General features: G+C 46.5%; 1 protein-coding gene across 8 annotated transcripts in view; it reads right to left on the bottom strand.

Annotated features, from left to right (window-relative positions):
- The window catches only part of LOC124799277 (transcription factor MafB-like), a 101,548-nt gene that overhangs the window by 48,897 nt on the left and 29,172 nt on the right, over window positions 1-23,479 (bottom strand). For 6 of the 8 annotated variants that reach the window (XM_047262849.1, XM_047262846.1, XM_047262852.1 and 3 more), the window contains one exon: window positions 8,844-8,936. The exons of the other annotated variants lie outside the window; for them this stretch is intronic. In XM_047262849.1, coding sequence (XP_047118805.1) covers window positions 8,844-8,936 — 93 coding nt within the window. The remainder of the gene's footprint in view (window positions 1-8,843; window positions 8,937-23,479) is intronic. 8 annotated transcript variants of the gene reach the window in all.

Consider the following 23,479-nt stretch of genomic DNA (forward strand, 5'->3'; position numbering starts at 1 on the left):
AGTTTTGCGTCGGATTCGAAAAACTAGACTCACAGGAGAACGACCATAAGGTGACCGAGGCAGCAATATACCCTTGGAGACAAGTAGGCTGGTGGACGATGTATTGAATCGCGACACAATTTGTGTGTTCCATCCTCACTAAGGGGTTCGGAACGTTACAATAAACTGTCAGTTTTGTGTCGGATTCGAAAAACTATACTCTCAGGAGAATGACCACCAGGTGACCGAGGCAGCAATAGACCCTAGGAGACATTTCGGCTGGAGGACGATGTATTGAAACGCGACGCAATTTAAGTGTTCAATCGTCACTAAGAGGGCCACAACATTTCAATTAACTGTCAGTTTTGCGTCGGAATCAAAATACTAGCATCACAGGAGAACGACAATAAGGTGACCGAGGCAGCAATAGACCCTTGGAGACAAATCGGCTAGAGGACGATGTATTGAATCGCGTCGCAATTTGTGTGTCCCATCGTAATTAGCAAGGTCGGAACGATACAATTAAATGTCAGTTTTGGTTAATGTTAATGTCAAGTAAGAGATTTATTTCATTTTTTTAGAACACGGCAGGTAAGATTATTTGGTAGCAGTGACCTTGTCCAATAAAAAGCACCTATGAGTCTGTCAAAGTTATGATGCAGGCTGTGTTTTTTGATTACAAAGCCATTGTCCATCAGGGATTTGTACCATGTGCTCAGATGGTAAACAAGGAAGTCTAACATGGAATCCTAGCATGCTTGGGTGATGCTATGACCAGGAAGAGGCCTGAATTGTGAGAAAACTGTACCTGAATATTGCCTCATGACAAAGCACCAACTCACGCATCACTTCTCGTCCAGAGCTATCCAGCAACACATCACATTCCTGTTGCACCCCATGCACTGTATTTACCCTAGAAAAAGCAGACCTTTTCTGTTTCCAAACTTAAAACTACGTTGAAAGGATGTCATTGCCAAACCAGAGAGGAGATTCTGGACACTGCACCAAGAGACCTAAGTAGTATTCCACAAAATGCATTCCAGGAGGATTTCCAAAAGTGGAAGAAATGATGGGAACAGTATAATGGCAGTAGAAGGGATTACTTTGATGGGCACAGTGCTTAAAACATACAATAAGCAAAAAAAGTGTCTTTAACACACCTTCTACATCTTCCAACAGATATTTGTGCAGGTTTCCTTTATTATTATCCTCATACCTATTTTTGTATGCCTAACTTTATCAACATACATGCATTTTCTGCTACTGTCAGAACATCAATTCTCATTTCAGAGCCACTAGGATCTGCCGCATACAGTGATTGACACTCCTATATACAAACTGGTTCATGTATCTGGCAATGTGTCATACCATTCTGTCTACAGCAACATCCATATCATGTAAACCACAATGAAGAGCAAGGTAGAGGGTGCTTTTCATTGTACTTACTATTGAGGCTTCTTCCTGTTCCATCCACAACCGGAATGTGGGAAGAATGCCTGTTTAAATGCCTCTGCCTATGCTGTAATTAATTTAATCTTGTCCTCATGATCTCTACAGGAGCAATACAAAAAGGGTTGCAGCATTACCCTAGGATAATTATTTAAAGCTATTTCTTGAATGAGATTTTCACTCTACAGTGGAGTGTGCTCTAATACGAAACTTTCTAGCAGATTAAAACTGTGCATCAGACCGAGACTCGAACTCTGGACCTTTGCCTTTTGGGGGCAAGTTCTCTACCAACTAAGCTATCCAAGCATGACTCACAACCCGCCCTCACATCTTTACTTCCGCCAGTACCTTGCCTCCAACCTTCCAGGAGTACTAGATCTGCAAGGTTGGTTGGTTGGTTGCGTGGGTTAAAAGGAGTGGAAGGGGGTGCGGGGGGGGGGGGGGGGGGGAGGGTGGAAGCAAACTGCTAGGTCATCGGTCCCTTGTTCTAATTAAAACAATGCCACAAGAGTGAGAGTAAAAAAAAAAATGACACTTATAACACAAAACGGGGAGGAAAGAAAAACCACAAAACGACAGAAGGACAACAAACACTATAATAGACAAAAGAGGACAAGAAAACCACAGAAACACCCAAGTAACAGGTAGAAGAGAGAAAAACAAGAAAGCAGATTACCTGGCTGGCTGACCACAAGAATAAAAAGGAGAAGCCAGTGACTCTGCAACACATTAAAACCTCCAGCCTAAAAGTACTAGAGTGGAGGACACAGAGGGACAAAGGACATGTGCTAAAACTTAGATCAAACGATAAAACTCACCCTCTCACATAAAATGTAAAACCAAATCAGTCGATGAGGCATTGTCTGTTAAAATCGAGGATAGCAAGTCCGGCAACTGAACACGATGTCGCAGGGCAGCAAAAGTAGGACAGTGCAGAAGAATATGGGCCACTTTCAACCAGGCACCGCACCAACACTGAGGTGCAAAAGGTAGCTGTGGGTCGCCCAAGTGTGGCCAAAGCGGAGCCAGCAGAGAATCACTAAGTCCCTGTGAGAGGCCCTCACTGACGACTTCCACACATTCATAGCCTCCTTAATGGCTCACAGTTTGTTGTGCGCACTGAGATTACGCCATTCCGTCTCCCAAAGCTAAAAAACCGTGTGGCGTTATAATGAACACAGGTCAGTTACGGGGGGTGCCGATCTCCAGAAGCAGTTTCCGTGTAGCCTGTTTGGCCAGCCTGTCAGCAAGTTCATTTCCTGAATTCTGATGTGACCTAGGGTCCAGACACACACAACTGAACCATTCCAGGACACAGATGGACTCCTGGACGGTCGCTACCAAAAGACGGTGAGGATAGCACAGATTGATAGCTTGGAGGCTGCTCAATGAGTCAGTACACAGGAGAAATGACTCGTGAGGGCCAGGGCATGAGCGGATGTGCTCAAGAGCACGAGATAAGGCCACCAGCTCTGCAGTGAAAACATTGCAGCCATCTGGCGAGGAGCACTGTTCAATCTGTCCCCCATGAAAATATGCGAAGCCTACGTGACCATCAGCCATAGAGCCATTGGTGTAAACCACTTCATAGCCCCGGTACATGTCAAGAATCTAGAGGAAGTGACAGCGGAGAGCTGCAAGGTTAACTGAGTCCATAAGTCCAAGCGAAGCTGCGGCATAGGTTTACACCATGGAAGTGTACGTAAATGGCCATCGAGTACAGGTGGTAAATGGAAGGACTCCAGTTCAGACAGAAGGGACCAGATGCGAACCACAATCAGAAGCCCAGACCTTGGCCACCGATGAGGGAGATGAACTGTCATGGCTGGGAAAAGGAGACGGTAATTAGCATGCTCAAGAGAGTTATGGATGTGTGCAATGTAACTGGCGAGCACATCTGATCTGCAATGGAGGGACTCCAGCCTCCACCAATAGACTGGTCACCAAACTCGTCCTTAAAGCTCCTGTCGCTAGTCGAACTCCGCAGTGGTGCACTGGGTTGAGTAAATGCAATGCTGAGGGCACCGCCAAACCATAAACCACAGTCAAGGAGGGATTGAACAAGACCTCTGTAGAACTGCAGCAGCATGGAACAATCTGCACCCCAGCTGGTGTTGCTCAGGCAGCAGAGAGCATTGAGGTGCTGCCAACACTTCACTTAAGCTGACAAAGATGAGGAAGCCAAGTCAATAGAGCGACAAAAACCAGTCCTAAGAATCTATATGCTTTCACTACAATGAGTGGATCCGTCATTAAGGTACAGTTCTGGTTCTGGATGAATGGTATGATGCCGGCAGAATTGTACGACACATGACTTCATAGGTGAAAACTGGAAGTCGTGGGCTACAGCCCATGACTGCACCTTGTGGATGGCTCCCTGTAGGTACTGCTCAGCAACACTAGTATTGGAGAAGCAGTACGAAATGCAGAAGTCGTCTACATACAAAGATGGTGAGACAAATGGCCCTACAGCTGCTGATAGACCATTAATGGCCACTAAAAATAGAGAGAGACTCCATTCTCCTGGATATGGGGGAACTATGGGAGGCACCAACTTGGACATGGAAAGTACGGAGTGACAGGAAGTTTTGGATAAAAATAGGGATGGGGCCACGGAAACCCCACCCATATAAAGTGGCAAGCATATGATGTCGCCAGGTTGTGTCATACGCTTTCCGTAGATCAAAAAAGATGGCAACCAGGTGCTGGCACCTGGAAAAAGCTGTTTGGATGGCAGACTCGAGGGACACAAGATCATCAGTGGTAGAGTGACCCTGGCGGTAACAGCCCTCACATGGAGCCAGTAGGCCCCGTGACTCCAGGAGTCAGTACAACCATCGACTTACCACATTTTCTAACAGCTTACAAAGAATGTTGGTGAGGCTGATGCGCCGGTAGCTATCCACATCAAGAGGACTTTTACCAGCTTTGAGCATTGGAATGATGGTGCTCTCCAGCCATTGCGATGGAAAGGCGTCATTGAACCAGATCCTGTTGAAGATGAGGAGGTGGTGTCGCTTGTAGTCAGACGAGAGATGTTAAATCATCTGACTGTGGATCTGAACTGGCCCAGGAGCTGTGTTGGGGCAATGTGCAAGAGCGCTGGGAAGCTCTGTAAATGGGGCGTTATAGGGTTCACTGTGGCGTAAGAGCGCTGGGAAGCTCCCACTCTGTAAATGGGGCGTTATAGGGTTCACTGTGGCGTGTAGTGAATGAGGGGACCCTCCCTTCCATCTGTCATTTGAGGTTGTGAAATGCTGGGGGGTAATTCTACGATGCAGAGGCTCGAGCATAGTGCTCAGCAAAGTGCTCGGCAATCGCGTTTGTGTCGGTAGTTAACATGCCATTTACTTTAATGACAGGGACACCTGTTGGGGTCTGGTACTCAAAAGCTCATCTGATCTTCACCCAGACTTGGGAAGGTGACATATGGCAGCCAATGATCAAGATGTACCTCTCCAAACACTCCTGTTTCCATCTTTTTATAAGCTGGTGAACGCGGGCACAGAGCTGTTTGAAAGCTTTTAGGTGCACCATGGAAACGTGCTGTGCTCTTTAATGGCCTCAGCAATTTCTGGTGACCACCAAGGGGCACCCTTAAGAACAATGGATCGCATTTTCCGCCACAGAAACGATCGTTCTAGTGATCCACTCAACCACCACATTGATGGTATCATGTGCAGGAGATTCAGCCGTAACGGCAGAGGTAAAAGCTTCCCAGTCCGCCTTGCTTAAAGCCCATCTGGGTAGACGTCTGGGGCAATGGCACCGGGAGGAGTGACAAGAAGATAGAAAAGTTGTCACTACCGCACAAGTAATACATGGGCTCTCCAGTGGACAGACGGGAGAAGTCCTGGGCTGCAGATGGATAAATCAATGGCTGAGGAAGTACTATGAGCCACACTGAAATGTGTGGGGGTCCCAGTATTTAGGAGGCAGAGGTCGAGCTGAGACAGTAAATTTTCGACATCTCTACCTCGGCCAGTAAGCACGGTGCCTCCACAAGGGGTTATGGGTGTAAAAATCTCCCAAAAGTAGGAAAGGTTTAGGGAGTTGATCAATCAGTGCAGCCAATACGTTCAGGGGTACTGCACCATCTGGAGGAAGATATATACTGCAGACAGTTATTTCCTGTGTCATCCTTATCCTGACAGCCACAGCTTCAAGAGGGGTTTAAAGGGGCACAGTTTCACTACATACAGCGTTCAGGACATTGACACAAACTCCACCTGACACACTCTTTAAGTTGCTACGGTTCTTGTAACATCCTCTATAGCCATGGTGGGCAGGGGTCCGCATTGCCAGGAACCAGGTTTCCTGGAGGGCAATGCAGAAAGCAGGTGTATTGCTGAACAGTTGCCATAGCTCTGCCAGGTGGTGGGAAAAACTGCCGCAATTCCTCTGGAGGATGACGTGATTGTGAGGCTGGGAAGGCATGAACTCTCAAGGAGGCAGTTTATGCCTCAGGGTCACCTGCTGCCACCGACTTAGTTCCTGAGCAGTCCATAACCATTGTGTCTGATGGTTCCGCGAGATCTAGGTCCTCAGCAGACGCCAGAATCTCCACCTCATCCTCAGATGCAGAGCTTGTAGGTAGCGGTGGTGTCGGTGCCACCGAAATTCCTTGTTCATGGGAGTCTTCTTTTTGGATTTCTCTCACTGCTCCTTGGGTTTCTCTGTCTGGAAGGGCTTCACTGATTCAGTCTCCGGGACTGAAGAGGATCGTGAAGCCCTATGACCAGCTGCTTTTGGGCACTTCAGCCACTGGCAGGAGTCATCTTTCCCACTAGTGGAAACCTGGGAGAGGAGGGACCTAAGGAGAGGAGCTGAAGAAGACTTTCGCTTCTCTGGCTGAGAAGTGGGGACTGATGTTTCCGATGGTTGGGGGGGGGGGGTGATAAGGGGGGGAGGAGCATTGCTCTCTTGAGGGAGCAACAGGGAGGGAAGTGCCACCCACCATCAATGGGCAGGTGTAGCCTTACAGCTCTGAGAGCGGACTGAAATTGGTGGAACTGACGGGGCTAGAACTGTTCTTGTAGCGGCAGTGTAAGAAGATGTCATTGGTATAGGAAGTAGGTGTTCAAATTTCCTCTTAGCCTCAATGTAGGGCAGTCAGTCTACGGTCTAGTATTCCATGACTTTCCATTCTTTCTGGAGAACCTGTAGTCCAGTGTGCAAGGGGAATGGTGCTATCTGCAGTTGACACAGATGGGAGGCAAGGCACATGAAGTACTGTGATGTGATAGACATCCACAGTCGTGACATATCATGCTGGGAGTACAGCGGGAAGACAGCACTTAAAGCCAAGATGAAGGCACCGGTGACTGCCTGATTACCCTTCGGACCCCTACGTATGTGCCTCATCACTCTTAAGTTGGCACGCAGCTCGTCATCAGACTGCAAAAGAAGATCCCTGTGAAATACAATACCCTGGATCATATTTAAGCTCTTATGGGGTGTGATGGAAACAAACATACCCCAGCTTGTCACAGGTGAGTAGTGCCCGTGACTGGGCAGAGGATGCTGTTTTTATCAAGACTGACCCGGATCGCATTTTGGACAATCCCTCCACCTCCCCAAACTCATCCTCTAAATGATCCACAAAAAACTGAGGCTTCATCGACATGAAGGAAGCCCCATCAGCTCTCGTACATACGAGGTACCGGAGCGAATATTTGCCACCATCCTTAGCCTGGCATTCCTCCCATAACGTGGCCAGGGAAGGGAACGATTTGGGGTCATATGTCTTCACATTGTAGTTAGAGCTCGACTGCTTAGATAATGCTGGCATTGGGTCACCAGCAATAGATGACATAGCACGGTTCATGGAGCGTCGTCTGCCCTGATGCCACCCACTCCAACCAGGGGCCCACCCCACGGGCACCACCAACCCGCAGCAAAGGCCACCTGGCAGGACGGCCATTGCCAGGAGTCCCAATGCCCCAGGGTGACGGGCATATACTCCTTGACATATGTGGGGAGTTAATGACGCACGCATCAGCACAGCAATCCCTATGTAGTCAGTGGGCTACAACCAACAGGATACATGGCGGCCCCACCACAACAGACTGGCTACTGTGCTGGATGTGAGGTGCAAATAAGTCCGTGGTCACCGTCGGTGCAGAAATGGACATTGCATAGTGGATGGAGGAAAACCCACCTAGGAAGGTGTCCTCGCCCAAGAGACAGAGAAAGGGTGGAACAGCTCTGCAAGTTTCACAGACGAGCTTCTGTGAAGTTTGGAAGGTAGGAGGTGAGGTACTGGCAGTAGTAAAGCTGGAGGGAGGGTTGTGAGTTGTGATTGGGTAGCTCAGTTGGTGGAGCACTTGCCCGCGAAAGGCAAAGGTCCTAAGTTCGAGTCTCAGTCTGGCACACAGTTTTAATTTGCCAGAAAGTTTCATATTTCTTGAATCTTTTTTAGCAGGCTTTCTTGGGATAGTTTGTCTCTTTCTTCAAGTGTCTGCCAGTTCAGTTTCTTTGTCTTCTCTGCCACAACACTTTGCCATGGGTCAAACAAACTTGTGAAAATTTGTGCTGTCCTTTTGTCCTATTTGACACAGTTGCCACGCACTTGAGCTATAATCTAGGCTGGGTTGCACAAGTGATTTGTATGCAGTTTCCTTTGTGGACCGATTGCGTTTCCCTAGTATTCTAACAATAAACCAAAGTCTATTTGATTTACCTACAACTGATCCTATGTAATTGTTCCGAGTAATATCCCTACTAAAGTGTTACACCCATGTATTTGTACTTGACCAATTCCACTGTAGTCATAGGATACTACGTTTTTACATTTTATGAAATGCTCAGATTTACATTTCTGAATTTTTAAAGCAAGCTGCCAATCTTTGCACCACTTTGAAATCTTATCAAGGAAGCTATGATCCCCATTGAAAATTTCCTCTGCAGGTGGGGGCAAAACATTGGGTTTTAATGGAATATCCATCCAAGCACAGCATAACAGTCCGGAAAATTTTATCCCTGTAAGGGGTGCTATTTACCTTCACTTTGACGTCACAATAAACAGACTCAAATATATACTCTTTATGATATATTTTCCATTATAGTACTAAGAGGTTGAGGTACATCTGCAGATCAACATTTATTCCAAGGAGAGGTCCCTCCTGCCTAGTTTCCTACACAGAATACACATCTGTGTGAAGTTTTAATTAAAGTACTTCATTACACACGTGCATAACAATAAAAATATAATACAAGAAGGGTTTTGAAAATAATGTAATACTTGTTGTTCAAATACTGTCCACAACAAGCAACAAATAACACAAACGATAACTAGAGACACTGAAATTTTTAAAAAATCTGGGAATTGCTGATAAAGGTTATAATGGCTCATTATCTTTGATTATTTAACTACTGCACCTCAACCATAATATAACAATAATGTGAAAACTTACATGATGCTCAGAGTCATCCATATCCAAGTGTAGATCTGGTTCTTCCTTTTTATCAAGACAGGGGTTGTGAACTGATAATGGATCTTGAGGAAACTGAGAAAAGAAAATATTTACTGATTTAAAGCTTGCACATATACTTTTCTAATTGCTTGCCTGTTACACAAGAGGGTTTGTGGAGGGGGAAAATATTTATGTTTTCAAACACAGCTTACATAAAAGATAAGACAGATAACAGGCCAGTGATCTTATAACTAACCCATTAGCCCTAAAGAGCAGGAAAACTGGATACGATATACACGCATCTGAGATCGAAGTTTCATTTACTCTGAAACCTGTCAAGTGAGAAGACACCTTCTATCAAATATCAAGAGCACACTTTTCTTCTCACCAAGCAGCAAGTGGTATACACGAAACAGGCACTATATGACAAGAGACTATATGTTGCCCTTAATTTTGCAAATGAGGCTTGTTACAGTGAATAGTTGATTCAGAAACAATTTGACATACATGTCATGAAAACTTTCTACATCTAACAAATACCACTGTCAAGGCACTGATATGGTGAAAATTTGGGAGTTTTAACTATGATACAATGTACTGACATTAAACAAATTATGAAATCAAAAATTTCTGTTGTGAAAAATAAACACTTTGGTTGCACCACTTGGATGCTTTCATCAGTCACAGAAGACAGCTCATGTAAATTATATCTCGGCACCAATCATCATCATCATTGTAACCGCGACCAGAACGGTCACTGGGTTGCTGAGAATGAAGCGTGGTGGGACCAAATTGGAGTGACCCGCAAACAAACAGGAAAGGACGGACACATACAACGACGGACGATTGAGCAAGACCTTATGAACAACAACATTCAAGAAGCAACGGGGTCACAAGCAAAAACTTCATGAATCCACAACATCCATTTGCACACAGAAACAAAATAAAGCAAACGTGCTGTCTGTAGGCGAGGTGTCGACAGACTCATGCGAATATCAGATTGCCTCGCTGAGAAAGAGGCAGGCGCTTAAATACACGATAGGGTACATCGCTATTGGTCGCTGGGACCATGTGCTCCACCGTGGCACCCTCACTTTTATACGCAGGCCAGAAGCGCGCGCAGCCACAGCTTACGGCATGACAGCTGGAGAGACCTCTAGAAGCAATCGAGGTCCATGCCATCTGGCGCGGATACAAAACCCGCGGTACCAGATCCCTCCCCCCTGAAACTTGCGTGTAGGGGCAGAAATGCCCCGAACGGTGCTGATGTGGGTGGCTGATGGGCGAAGACCTGGGATCGTCAACCATCGTTGGTTGGGAGGCAAGGATGTCCGAGGTGTAAATGACGGCCGACTCAGAGGCCAGGGCAGCAGAGGGTGCCCCACCCTGGGGCGGGGAGGGCCGGCAGCAGGCCTGTGGTGAGGCAGCAACTGGGGGCAGTGACGGCGACTTGAGGACCATGTCTGTATCCGCAGGAGGTAGCACAGGAGGAGGATAGGGTATACACGCGGACAAGAAAAAAAAATTCCCGGGTTTTTTCCAGATTTCCCAGTTAAAAATCCACTTTCTCCTGGGTGAAAGTGACAGTATATTTTCCCTGCAAAACTTATCAATCCTTTGAATAGTTATGGTTTTATACACGGGCGGAGAATTTCCCAGGACTTTGGAAAACGAAACTCAGGGAAAAAGACACATTTTGGAAATATCTTTGTTGTGCAGCAACATGTACACTGCGTATTTTCGTATTGTGAAAGTATACATTGGAATTCCAGCAAACACCGCATGCTACTTTCTGAATCATTGAAATTGAGATTGTGTTGTGCTTTTGTAAGCCAGTCATAGCTCATGTCACGTGATCTCGCCAGCCAATGACAGCGGATATTCAGAGCACATTGACTGTTAAGCAGCACAAACACACAAACAGGGAAAGTTAACAGCTTAAATTAACATACATAGTGTTGCTACAACAAAAGCAAAACTTTCACATATAATATTTGTCTCCAAGGTTAATACGCTGCAAGAGAAGCTAAGCTTTCGCATATAATGTTTTATCTTTTTTTGCGCGTGTTACACTTTAAGATACATAACACAAACGTCCCGGTAAAATTTTTAATAATGAAATAAATGTCTGATCTTCAGGGTTCAAAATAAATGGCTCGTAATCAAAGAGTTTATTTTTAAATGAGAGTCAAAAGCTCTGCGATTTAAGAAATTCATGGTACATTGTCGCACATAGTTCAACTTATGTAAAAGGAAAGTTATATTGAAAGTAACGCTTTTCAAAGCACCATTCGCAATATTTTCGCGCGACCTGTTAGAAACAGGTTCATTTCAGCATTTGCCTGAGAGCACAGGTAACAGGTGTCAATGCACTTGCACAGCTAACATGACGTAGGAAGCTCACATATATGTACGTGTAAAACATTAAAAGATCATTCATTATGTGATAAAAAAGGAACAAGACATCAGAGGATACTGCAAGAACATCGGAATTTCATAAACCATACTAAAATGTGTAATTTGGCTTAAAGTGCACATTTGTATGTCCAGATTCCCAATGAAGTAGGCCTCAACCTGATATTATGCTTTCCAGCGAGGTTTTCGGGATGTAAATTTTCTTGCAGCACCAGTACTCATGTTTGGTTCTTTATTATGGCATCCCAATACCATATGAGCTAAAAGATGAAAACGTGCCCTAGAAATGCAGTGAACAGTTCAAACTAGCCAGTACTGTGGATTTAAACATTTTGTTTCAAATACATTGACTGCCTCTGCGGAAAAGGTTAATAAAAGTCAAATTTATTTAGCAAACAGACAAAAATAACTTCATTGTTCTGCAAGGTGATTAATGCTTGACTGTCAGAGAGGTGGAAATAAAATCTGAAACTAATAACGTATTTCAGCCTTCCGTTATTATGTGAATGTATTTTAATTTAACTGATAGCTCCCTGCCACAGATATCCGTTTTGTTTTCATTTGACGTGAGAGTAAACGAAGGGGAAACAGTAAAATCACTCACTGTAAGCACGGGTCACCCACTATAGCTCAGACTGCTCTGCAAATCAGCACCGGATCTACGATATTTGCGAACTGGGTCAATACTAAAAAAAATAAAAAAAAATAAAAAAAAAACGAATTTTTAAAAATATGTTGATTTTGTAGCACACATCTTTCTAAAAAGTCTGAAACATAAAACATATGTGTTTAAGGAAATGTAAGACATGTTACAAGGGTTGGAACTTAAATAGTGGCAACTATTTATTCACAACCAATGCAAAAGAGTTACATGTGTGCACCTGTTAGTGTCCTTCAAAGTAGTCACCAGTTTTGTGTAGAGTCCGTTGCCAGCGATATGGAAGGCGTAGTATACCATTAGCAGAGCCTGTTCTGTTGATGGTGCGAATGGAGAGGTCTACTGCCTGTCGAATCTCTGGAACAGCTCTGAAGCGAATGCCACGAAGTGGTTCCTTCGTCTTCAGAATCAAATCAGTCACAAGGACTTAAGTCCAGGGAGTATGACGGATGGTAGTACTTCCCAGTCCCATTGGCCGAACAGAGCAGCCACAGCTGGCGCTCAATGCGCCCACGCATAGTTGTGCAAAATGAAGCATGGGTTGCGCAGAAAGTTTCAGAATTAATAGTGGATGGGATTATTTGTAATCGGGAGAGCAAGAACTCTTCAGAAAATTTGCACTCTTTATAGCCTATTAGCTAATAACACAACCAATAAAGACAAGATACAAGCAAGAAAGTACACATTTCTTCAATCCTTAGCTCCTAGCATTTTTGCTCTCTAATCTTGCTCAGGCTTTACACGGTGTGCTTTTCTTTCTGTGAAAGAATCTATTTCCTCATCAAAGCTCGTCAAACATTTTGCTAGATGAAAAATCGAAATGCCGCTATCTAATACTGACAAAGCTGTTAATACAAATAATACCCAAGACTGGTGTGGTTTCTTGATCTCATTACGCCTATTTTGTCACTCTGCTAGATAAAACAAAATTGGCCTTTCTAACATTGCAGCAATTTTGTAACACACACCAAGTAAATGAGACTGTTTTGGAACAAATGGTCATTTTTATAACACGACAGAATATATCTCATGAAGTACCAATATCAAATGCCTATTAGGCCTACTACAAACAAAAAGCTTTATGTTAGGAAACAATTTCACATTTAATTCATACACATCAGTTTCTCAAGCATGAGATGGAAAAGTAGTATTACAAAACTTTTATATAAATTTGGAATCGTCTCATTCTTCCATAATTTGTGTGATGTCCCCGTTTCTCCTCCTTCCTCGTTCCAACAAACAATTTTGTCATCGCCAATTCTGTAGCTATTCCTGCCATTGTCAAAATTTGTTCGCCGATTAACTTCACTAACCCTGTCAGAATCACAGGTTTAGTTATCCCGCGATTATTCTCCGGTTAGGCGTCGCTAAATGTTCATACAACACGTTTTCTGCATTACTTACAGAATAGAACTTAAGCGGCTGCTAGCCGGGGACTGTACAACTGGTCCTCACTAGTGTAGCAACCTGGCCAAAAATTTTCTGTCAAAATTTCATTTACTGGGTGCACCAAGAAGATAGTAGATAATCTTTCTCCCCTGTTATTCCTGCTAGTCGTTTATTACCATTCTGGTAGTCTGAATCTATGGATTTCACTAGTAATTATAACAATGATGATCATTCGCAAAACCAATCAACCACATAATCAGACGGCGCTTGGCATTCATCCGTTCAGTTTTATTCTGCTCAGCTCATATAGCCCAGTCCCCTTTTGTCTGTGGAAAGTTTATTTCTAGATGCGACGAGGATTCTCCTGACAGACATCACGAACACTAAGCACGCATTCAAAAATCAACTTATGATTCATCAGAAATCAACTTAAAATGTTTTCAAAAATGTTCAAAAACCAACATGGATGCATTTCAAACTCATATGAACAATCGATAGACCAACGTGCACTGGATGCTAGGCGCTTTATGAAACAAGTTTTTTTTCCCCTCAAGAATATGAATTTGGCACCCCCTTTTCCCGGTAGCATCTAGCTGCTTGCTGCAATTGCTTGCACAGCCAACAGCGACATTCCTGTAGCCAGAAGCAGGAGAATCTACTATTCAAACGCGACTCAACTGCGCGTGCACAAGAGCTCGCTCGTAAGTGCTCAAATGAATCCAATGTAAACAGTTGTGACTTCACACTCATTGGAGGCAGTTTGTTGTTATGAAGCATTGCATAGTCTTTCTAAAGCCTTTGCTGTTGGCACACGCTTGCATGAGCACTGTGTGTCATAGTTGTACATGGCACATTTCCTTTGCAATTTATTTTTGTTTTTTCTCTCGTTTATGTTTTATTGTTGAAGTGTTATTCTGTAGTAGAAGGATAAAGTAATATACTTTGTTACAGCATTGGTTCTTACCAGTCAAAATTGCAAAAATTGAACAGAAAACTATAACTGAAAAATTCCTGGAATTCTAAAAAATTCCCAGGTTCTTCCCGGTTTTCTCCCTCCCCCCTGAAACTTGCGTGTAGGGGTGGAAATGCCCCGAACGGTGCCGATGTGGGCGGCAGATGGGAGAAGACCCAGGATTTTCAACCGCTGTTGGAGGGGAGGAAGGGATGTCCGAGGTGTCATGACAGCCGACCCAGAGACCAGGGCAGCAGAGGGAGTCGCCAGTGTAGGCCTGCGGGGAGGCAGCAACTGGGGGCAGTGACGGCGACTCTAGGACCACATCTGTACCTGCAGGAGGTAGCAGAGGAGGAAGCGGCGGCAGTGGCAGCCCCACAGGGGCACACGGTGGAGCTGGTTATGATGGCGGTGCTTCAACCCTTTCGAACACTGCACCAATGTCACACATCACCCATGGGCCACAACGACTGTGGTGGACATCCAACCTACCCTGCTACGTCCAGCTGAACCATCACATCCCCGATCAGGGAGTCCGCATACGAAGCCTTACACTGTTTGATTGGTGACGTAAAATCACATCGACGGCTGAGACCCCGCAAGTCCGAGACCCAGGAACGATATGATTGACAAGGCAATTTATGGTACTGGTGGAACTCCAGCCGAGAGGTGACCACATGGTAGTGTTGGGATTAATAGTTTGTCAGCAAAAGGCATATCTCCTGGAAAGAGAGAGCCACAGGATCGGACAATGGTGCCAACTTGCAGAGAAGAAAGAGTGTGTCTGGGGAGGGCTAGATGAAAACAACAACCGCTGCAAGGAATCATCCATTACTTGAAAAGCCGTCAAATTTTGTTTCAGCCAATGTATGCATGTTTTCCAGTCTTCTTTAGTGTCATTAAATGGGGGGAACGACAGCAGACGTGGGAAAGCATCGGACACCCAAGGACTCAGAAGCTGTTGTGGCATTGCATCCCTTGCATCAACTTTGTTCGTTAGGAACCACAATGACTGTTGTAAGATGTCTAATTGGAGCTGCTGCTGCTGCAGGAGCTGCTGCTGTTGTTGTTCCAGAAGACAGACCAACTTCATCTTCAGGCTAACAAGTACCACCGCTTACCTTGTCGCCAAAATGTTGTAACCGTGATTGTTCCAGTCGCGGGGTTGCAGGAGAATAAAGCACAGCAGGACCTAACGGGAGCAGCCTAAGAACCAACAAACGAATGGGAAAGGATGGACATGAATAACGACAGATGACCAAGCAAGACCTTACGAACAACAACACGCATGAAGCAACGGGGTCACAAGCGAAAACCTTACGAATCCACAACGTCCACACATACACGGAAACAAAGTAAAGTAAACACGCTGTCTGTAGGCAAGATGTCGATAGACTCACGCGAATATCAGACTGCCTCACTGAGGGAGAGGCAGGTGCTTAAATACATGATAGGGTACGTCACTATTGGCCACTGGGACCACATGCTCCACCATGGAGCCCTCACGTTAAACGCGAGCCAGGAGCGCGTGCAGCCACGGCTTACAGCATGATGGCTGCAGAGACCTGTAGTGGTAATTGATGTCCATGCGGTCTGGCGCGGATTTGAAACCCACGGCAGTCGGTACCAGAATCATCATCATCATCATCATCATCATCATCATAGGAACTGACAAATTTTCTACTAGAGCGAACAGGCACAGAAAACAGCCTTTGAAACAAAATGCAGAGACCACTTGCATTATAAGCAGTATGGCGTGACTTCAGAGCCAGTCTATTGTCAAGTGGTGACAGTGGGTGCCACACTCTCAGTAAAACTAGAGCTCACTCTCAGTGGCAAGGTAAACTACAGATATTCAGTTTTGGACACTTAACACTCTCATTATATCTGCATCATTTCTTTTATAGATCACTTATGTAGCAACTTAAAAAAGTAAGTTACACATGTTGTCATATGCTAAGGCTATTGCGCAACAAGAGTGATGTGTTGTCAGGAGAAAGTACATGTTTCAGGTTTCCCGCAAAAACAGTTCTGGTGCACTCTGGATAACAAGTGCAACATAGTGTGTCATTTAAATGCCATGGCAATAGGAATCATACTCCAAATTTGAAATATGTGGGGCAGTATGGTTCTTGTGGGCAAAATGTCTAAACTGTACACAGATTTGCCATGAAATTCTGTTGGTATATGGACCAAACGCAAGGTCATATCGAAGTGCTGACAATTTGATCAAGCCTGCACAGATGTGGGTGATGCGTTTCAGCAGACCAGATCTTGCACCATGTGATTTCCACCTCTTCAGCAAACTGAAGTACGCCAGAGGGAAAGCAATTTTCCAACAATGAAAACATTCACACGGTGATTCTTGAATGTTTCCATGACCTTGGAATGAGCTTCTATCATCGCGGCATTGAATGACTGTCAGAACTTTCCAGTCATTGTTTATGGAGACTTTATGAGAATGTTGAAAAATACAGTCATGTATCTGCGTCACTTTGAACTGGTTGGTTGGTTGGAGAAGGGACCAAACCAAGCGGTCATCAGTCCCTCAAACCTGAGATTAACTAAAACTGATAAAATCCCATATTAAAAGAGGGAGCTACAGCATCCATAAAATGATAAACTATTGACAGGGAAGGAAGGAAGGAAAAGGACAGAAAACAAGGTGAGGGAAAGAAAGTAACTAATGACAGGGGCATGAAAGAAGAAGTACAGGAGACAAGAGAGATGCTCAGGACATAACAGATCCCATGAGGAAAGGAGTGGGAAGGCAGAGGGCAGGGGTGAACCACCAAGCCCAGTTGAAGCCAATCCAGTCAGGGTGAAGGGGGGAGCATGAAAGCCTGCCATTCCCTCCACTCACTGATAAGGTGGAAGGCCCCTCCCTTAAATAAAGTGATAAAAACCCCCATCACGAATAAAACGTAAAACGAGATCCGCTGCTGAGGCATCGTCAGCCAACACCAGGGGAAGCGATTCTGGAAAGCTAAAAGTCCATCGTAGGTTGGCTAAGTTGGGGCAGTCCAAGAAGATGGGAGCCACAGTCAACATCGATCCACAATGACAGAGAGGGGGTTCGTCATTATGGAGGAGATAACCGTGAGCCAGCCAAGTATGGCTGATGCGGAGCCAGCAGAGGACAACAGAGGCCCGTAAGGAGGACCGGCATGGAGTGTAGAATCCTTAATTGCCCTGAGCTTGTTCAGCGAAGAAAGAATGCTCCATTCTGCATCCCAAAGGCCCAAAACCTGATGACATAATGCCGAGCAAAGTTCTATTTCTGGGATGCCAATAGTGAGAGATGGCCTGGTAGTAGCTAATTTAGCCAGTCGATTGGCAAGTTCATTGCCAGGAATCCCAACATAGCCTGGGGTCCAAATGAAAACCATCGAGCATCCACGCTGAGCGAGGAGAGAAAGGGAGTCCTGGATAGTGATGACTAACGGGTGGTGAGGGAAGCACTGGCCGACTGCGTGCAAACCGCTCAATGAGTCACTACAGGTAATGAAGGACAGTCCTGAGCAGGAGCGGATATGGTACAGTGTGTGCAAGATGGCTACCAATTCTGCAGTAAAAACACTACAGCCATCTGGCAAGGAGTGAAGTTCCATGCGTCGCGCATATGTGTAAGCAAAACCAGTGTGGCCAGCAACCATGGAGCCACCAGTATAGATCACTTCTGAACCCTGAAAGGAACTGGGGAGACAGGAGAACTGGTGGCGAAAAGCCATTGGAGGGACAGAATCCTTTCAATTGATTGAGAGATCAAGACACAGTTGTGGCCGAGAGATGCACCATGAAGGGGTACATGCGTGCGCAGAGAAGAGAGGTGGTAAAGGCAATTGCTGGAGCTCAGAAAAGAGCGACTGAATGCAGACAGCCATGGTAAGCCCACATCATGGCCGCCGCTGTGGCAGGGTGATCTCCGTGTCTGGATAAAGGACACCATAATTAGGGTGCTTTGGGGTGCAGCGAATGCGGAGCACATAATATATCAGCTGTTGCTGGCGCAAAACTCACAGTGGCGGAATCCCTGCCTCCGCGCGAAGGCTAAGTACAGGGCTAGTCCAGAAGGCACCAGTCACAAGTCGGACCCCACAGTGGTGGATGAGGTCTAGTATCTGCTGTGTCGAAGGCGACGCAGAACCACAGACAGGACTTAAATAGTCTAAACGAGACTGGACCAACACTTGATACAATCGCAGGAGAACAGAGTGGTCTGTACCACAGGTGGTATTGCACAGACATCTAAGGACACTGAGATGGGACCAGCACGTCCTCTTCAGCTGGCAAAGGTAAGGGAGCCATATCAACCAGGCATCAAAGACCAGACCCAAGAAGCGATGGGTGTCCACCATCTAGAGGGGCTGGCCATCGAGGAACAGTTCCGGATGGGGATGGACTGTATGGCGATGGCAGAAATGCATGACACAAGTCTTGGCCACCGAAAACTGAAAGCCATGGGAGAGAGCCCATGAGTGGGCCCGACAGATTGCCCCCTTTAGACAGCGTTCTGCAGCGCCCATTACAGAGGAGGCGAGGTAGATACAAAAATTGTCAGTATACAAAGAGGGGGACACTGTCGGCCCGACAGCTGTCACTAGACCATTATTGGCTATGAGAAAGAGAAGGACGCTCAGCACAGAACCGTGTGGAACCCCATTTTCTTGCTGATGGGGAGAGCTGTAGGAGGAGCCAACCTGGACCTGAAAAGAGCGATAAGAAAGAAAATTATGGCTAAAAATGGTCAGAGCCCCACGAAGGCCCCATTCGTGAAGGGTGGTGAGGATGTGGTGGCACCAGGTGGTGTCATAGGCTTTATGCAGATCAAAGAAGACTGCAAGGAGGTGTTGCCAATGGGCAAAAGCCAACTGGATAGCAGATTCTAGGTGCACCAAGTTATCCACCGTAGAGCGGCCACAGTGAAAACCACTTTGAGTCAATGACAAAAGATTGCAGGATTAAAGGATCCAATACAGCTGCCGACTCACCATGCGTTCAAGGAGCTTGCAGAGGGTGTTATTAAGGCTATCTAACTGAAGAGGCAGCTTCCCTGGCTTCAACACCGGAACAACTATACTTTCCTGCCACTGAGTAGGAAATACTCCCTCACACCACAGACACTTGAAGAGGGTCAATATACAATGGTGGCCAGCAAGTGTTGGAGCATTTGGTTATGTGTCCGATCCGATCCAGGAGCCGTGTCAGGACAGAGGGCGAGGGTGCTGGCATATTCCCACTCGCTAAATAGAGCATTATATGGTTCTGAGCCGTGAGAAACAGAAGACAAAGGCAATCGTTCTGAATGCTCTTTCAGGAGAAGGAACGTGGGTGGATACTGAGCCGACGCCGATGCTTGAGCAAAGTGTTGAGCGAAATTTTCTGCCACAAAGTCCGGATTGGTAACAACACCATGTACAGAAATTCCCGCAACCCCGGTGGGAGGACGGTGGCCAAAAATTCGCCGGAGTTTCGCCCAGACTTGTGAAGAGGGAGTGTGGGGCTACATATCGTTCCCAGCAAACAGTTTCTGAAATCTGATTAGGTAGCGGGCCCGGGTGAGGAGTCGTTTAAGGATCAGAAGAAGAGCAGTAGAGGGGTGCTGCTTGAAGTGTTGAAGAGCACGGCAATGGTCTTTAATGGCTGCAGCAATTTCCGGAGTCCACTAAGGGACCATCTTCGGCGGGGGGGGGGGGGGGGGGGGGGGGGGGGGGGGGGGAACCTGAAGAAGAAGGGATTGCTGAAACCGCTGCTGAAAGGATGGAGGCAGTCAAGGTGTGAGTAGATTCATGAACACTGTCGTGTGGCAATACAGGGGGGATGGGAGCAGAGGAGAAGGCATCCCAATCAGCCTTAGATAGGTAGGACCCAACCGGTAGGGTGACGGAGCGAGAGACACTGAAGGAAGGTCAAAACAATTGGGTGGTGGTCGCTGTCACATAAATCATCGTGGACACCCCACTGAATGGAGGGAAGAAGGTTGGGACTGCAGATGGAGAGGTCAATGGTTGAGAAAGTTCCGTGTGCCACACTAAAGTGTGTGGGGAGCGCCTGTGTTTAGTAAACAGAGGTCAAGCCCTGCCAGAACAGCTTCAACTGTCCTGCCCAGGACAGCAGTCATATGATTACCCCAAATACGGTTGTGGGCATCAAAGGGCCCTAATAGCAGGAAGGGAGAAGGAAGTTGTTGAAAAAGAGTGGTGAGGGCATGGGATGTGGGTGGCCTGTGATGTGGGAGGTAGGGATAGCAGATCATGATTGGAGAGGCCAGATGGACTCTGACAGCAATGGCTTCCAGAGTGGTATGGACGGGAACCCATTTACTAACAATGTCCTTGCGGACGAAGGTGCAAACACCACCAGAAGCCCGCAAGGGGCCAATTCGGTTCTGACAGAAAGCATGGAACCCGCGAAGGGTCGGTAAATAATAACTGGCAAAATGAGTCTCCTGGAGACCAATACAAGAGGCAGAGTAGAAGGAAAGAAGGGGCTGCAACTCTGGAAGGTGATGCAAATATCTATTACAAATCCACTGGAGGATTCTCAAGTCGGAGTCCAAAGTGGAAGTGATTGGACCGGAGTCAGTCACACCACTGAGTCGCTATCCGTCACCAATAAGGATGGGGTAATATCCATATAGGTGGGATCAGGCTCTGTTGGTTCATTGACTGTAGGAGGGGCAGACCGCACCTCAGGGGGTACCAGAGGGGCCTTGCCCTTGATCTTGCATTTCTGCTTCTTCTCTTGGGAAGGAAGAGAAGGGCAGACTTCAGCCAGGGCAGGCACGGAATTACACCGGGCAATCTTGGTGCCCATCGGCCGCAGCTCACACTGCTGATGTGGAGCATTAGATCACCTTTCGGGGAGGGTGCTTGGAAGAGGAGTCCTGGGAGGGAGCTCCAGTACCAGCGGCCGCCGAAGGTGAGGAGCACTTCTCCGGCGGGGGAGGGAGAGCAGCACCCAAAGGGGTGGGTATGGGTACTGAGGGGGAGGGGGAGTGGGAGAGGGGGGAGAGGAGGTGGAGAGGGGAGGGAGGAGGGGGTGGAGGAGGAGGGGGGGCTGAAGGCATGGGGCGAATGGGGTGGGGCTGGGAAGAGGAGGGGGTTATCGTAAATTCAGGCAGATTGTAGCGCAGTCGTTAGGCATTTGTTTTGTTTTGGTACGTCAGTGGCACTTGTCTGTCTAGTAGGCTCTCAGAGACCAGTGTGGCCTGAGCTCCCAGTTGGTGCACATCGACAGCGCATAAAGATATGTATATAGCTTCTTTTCTGTGTTTACTTTGTAGATTCTTACTTAAATTGCGTGCGAGTTTTGTATAGGAGGTGTAATTTCGAGGTTTAGTTACTGTAATCGTAAATTCAGGCAGATTGTAGCGCAGTCGTTAAGCATTTGCACAGGTTAGTTCATACATTCTTTGCATGTTTCCCTTGCGTTATCTAGGCATGGACTCGTGTTTCAGTAACAGTTGTTCAACATCGATTAGAATGGACAGGAACTGTGATTGCTGTGTTCAGATGAGGGCTGAGTTGGCATCTCTTCGCTCACAGCTGCAGGCGGCGCTGACTTTGGTCGCGCAGCTTGAGGCTGTTGCCAATGGTCACCACTGTGGGGAGCTGGGCTTGGGTATCACAGGGATGTCAACCTCGTCCCGTTTGTCCCCAGATCGGTCTGCCGCTGTGGTTGCCCCGGTTGCTGCCCGCAGTGGGGCTGAGCCCTCGCCTGTGGTTGATTGGGAGGTCGTTCAAAGGCATGGCAGGCAGCGAAAGACGTCCCCGGAGTCTGATCAGAAAGCCTCCACGGTGCGTCTGACAACCAGGTTTCAGGTACTGTCTCTGGCTGAGCCAGATGCAGCTGCCTGCTCTGTTTCAGAGGATGATTCTCAGCCTTCAAGGTCCGGGCACATGCCAGCTGCAGGTGGTGGCACATGTTGGCACTAATTACACGTGTCGCTTTGGATCTGAGGAAATTCCCTCTGGATTCCAGCGGCTATCTGATTTGGTGAAGGGTGCCGGTCTTGCTTACGAGATGAATGCAGAGCTCACCATCTGCAGCATCGCTGACAGAACCGACTGCGGACGTTTGGTGCAGAGCCGGGTGGAGGGTCTGAATCAGAGGCTCAGACGGTTTTGCGACCGTGTTGGCTGCAGATTCCTTGACTTGCGCCATAGGGTGGTGGGGTTTCGGGTTTCGCTGAATAGGTCAGGAGTTCACTACACTCAGCTGGCAGCTACATGGGTAGCGGAGGATGTGTGGCGTGGACTGGGCAATTTTTTAGGTCAGAAGGCCTCGGGAAAGTACGAGGTGGGCTGCAATCTCAAAGGGTGCATGGCAAATACAGGACGTGCTTGGATCAAGGAACACTCGGAATTGTAGTTGTAAATTGTTGTAGTTGTGCTGGGAAAGTCCCTGAGCTTCAAGCGCTAATAGAAAGCACAGAAGCTGAAATCGTTATTGGTACAGAAAACTGGCTAAAGCCTGAAATAAGTTCTGCAGAAATTTTTACGAAGTCTCAGACGGTGTTCAGGAAAGATAGATTAGGCAGAATTGGTGGTGGAATGTTTGTGTCTGTCAGTAGTGGATTATCTTGTAGTGAAGTCGAAGTAGATACTCCGTGCGAATTGATATGGGTGGAGGTTATACTTAACAGCCGAACTAAGTTAATAATTGGCTCCTCCTACCGACCCCCAGACTCCTACGATATAGTTGCTGAACAGTTCAGAAAAATTTGAGTCTCATAACAAATAAATACCCCACTCATACAGTTATAGTTGGTGGGGACTTCAACCATCCCTCGATATGTTGTCAAAAATACTTGTTAAAAACCGGTGGTAGGCAGAAAACATCTTCCGAGATTGTCCTAAATGCTTTCTCCGAAAATTATTTCGAGCAGTTAGCCCACGAACCCACGCGAATTGTGAATGGTTGTGAAAACACACTTGACCTCTTAGCCACAAACAATCCAGAGCTAATAGAGAGCATCATGACTGATACAGGGATTAGTGATCACAAGGTCGTTGTAGCTAGGCTCAATACCATTTCTTCCAAATCCACCAGAAACAAACGCAAAATAATTTTATTTAAAAAAGCGGGTAAAGTGTTACTAGAAGCCTTCCTAAGAGACAATCTCCATTCCTTCCGAACTGACTATGCAAATGTAAACGAGATGTGGCTCAAATTCAAAGATATAGTAGCAACAGCAATTGAGAGATTCATACCTCATAA

This window comes from Schistocerca piceifrons, chromosome 5 (assembly GCF_021461385.2).
Source record: "Schistocerca piceifrons isolate TAMUIC-IGC-003096 chromosome 5, iqSchPice1.1, whole genome shotgun sequence".
NCBI classification, from domain to species: domain Eukaryota; kingdom Metazoa; phylum Arthropoda; class Insecta; order Orthoptera; family Acrididae; genus Schistocerca; species Schistocerca piceifrons.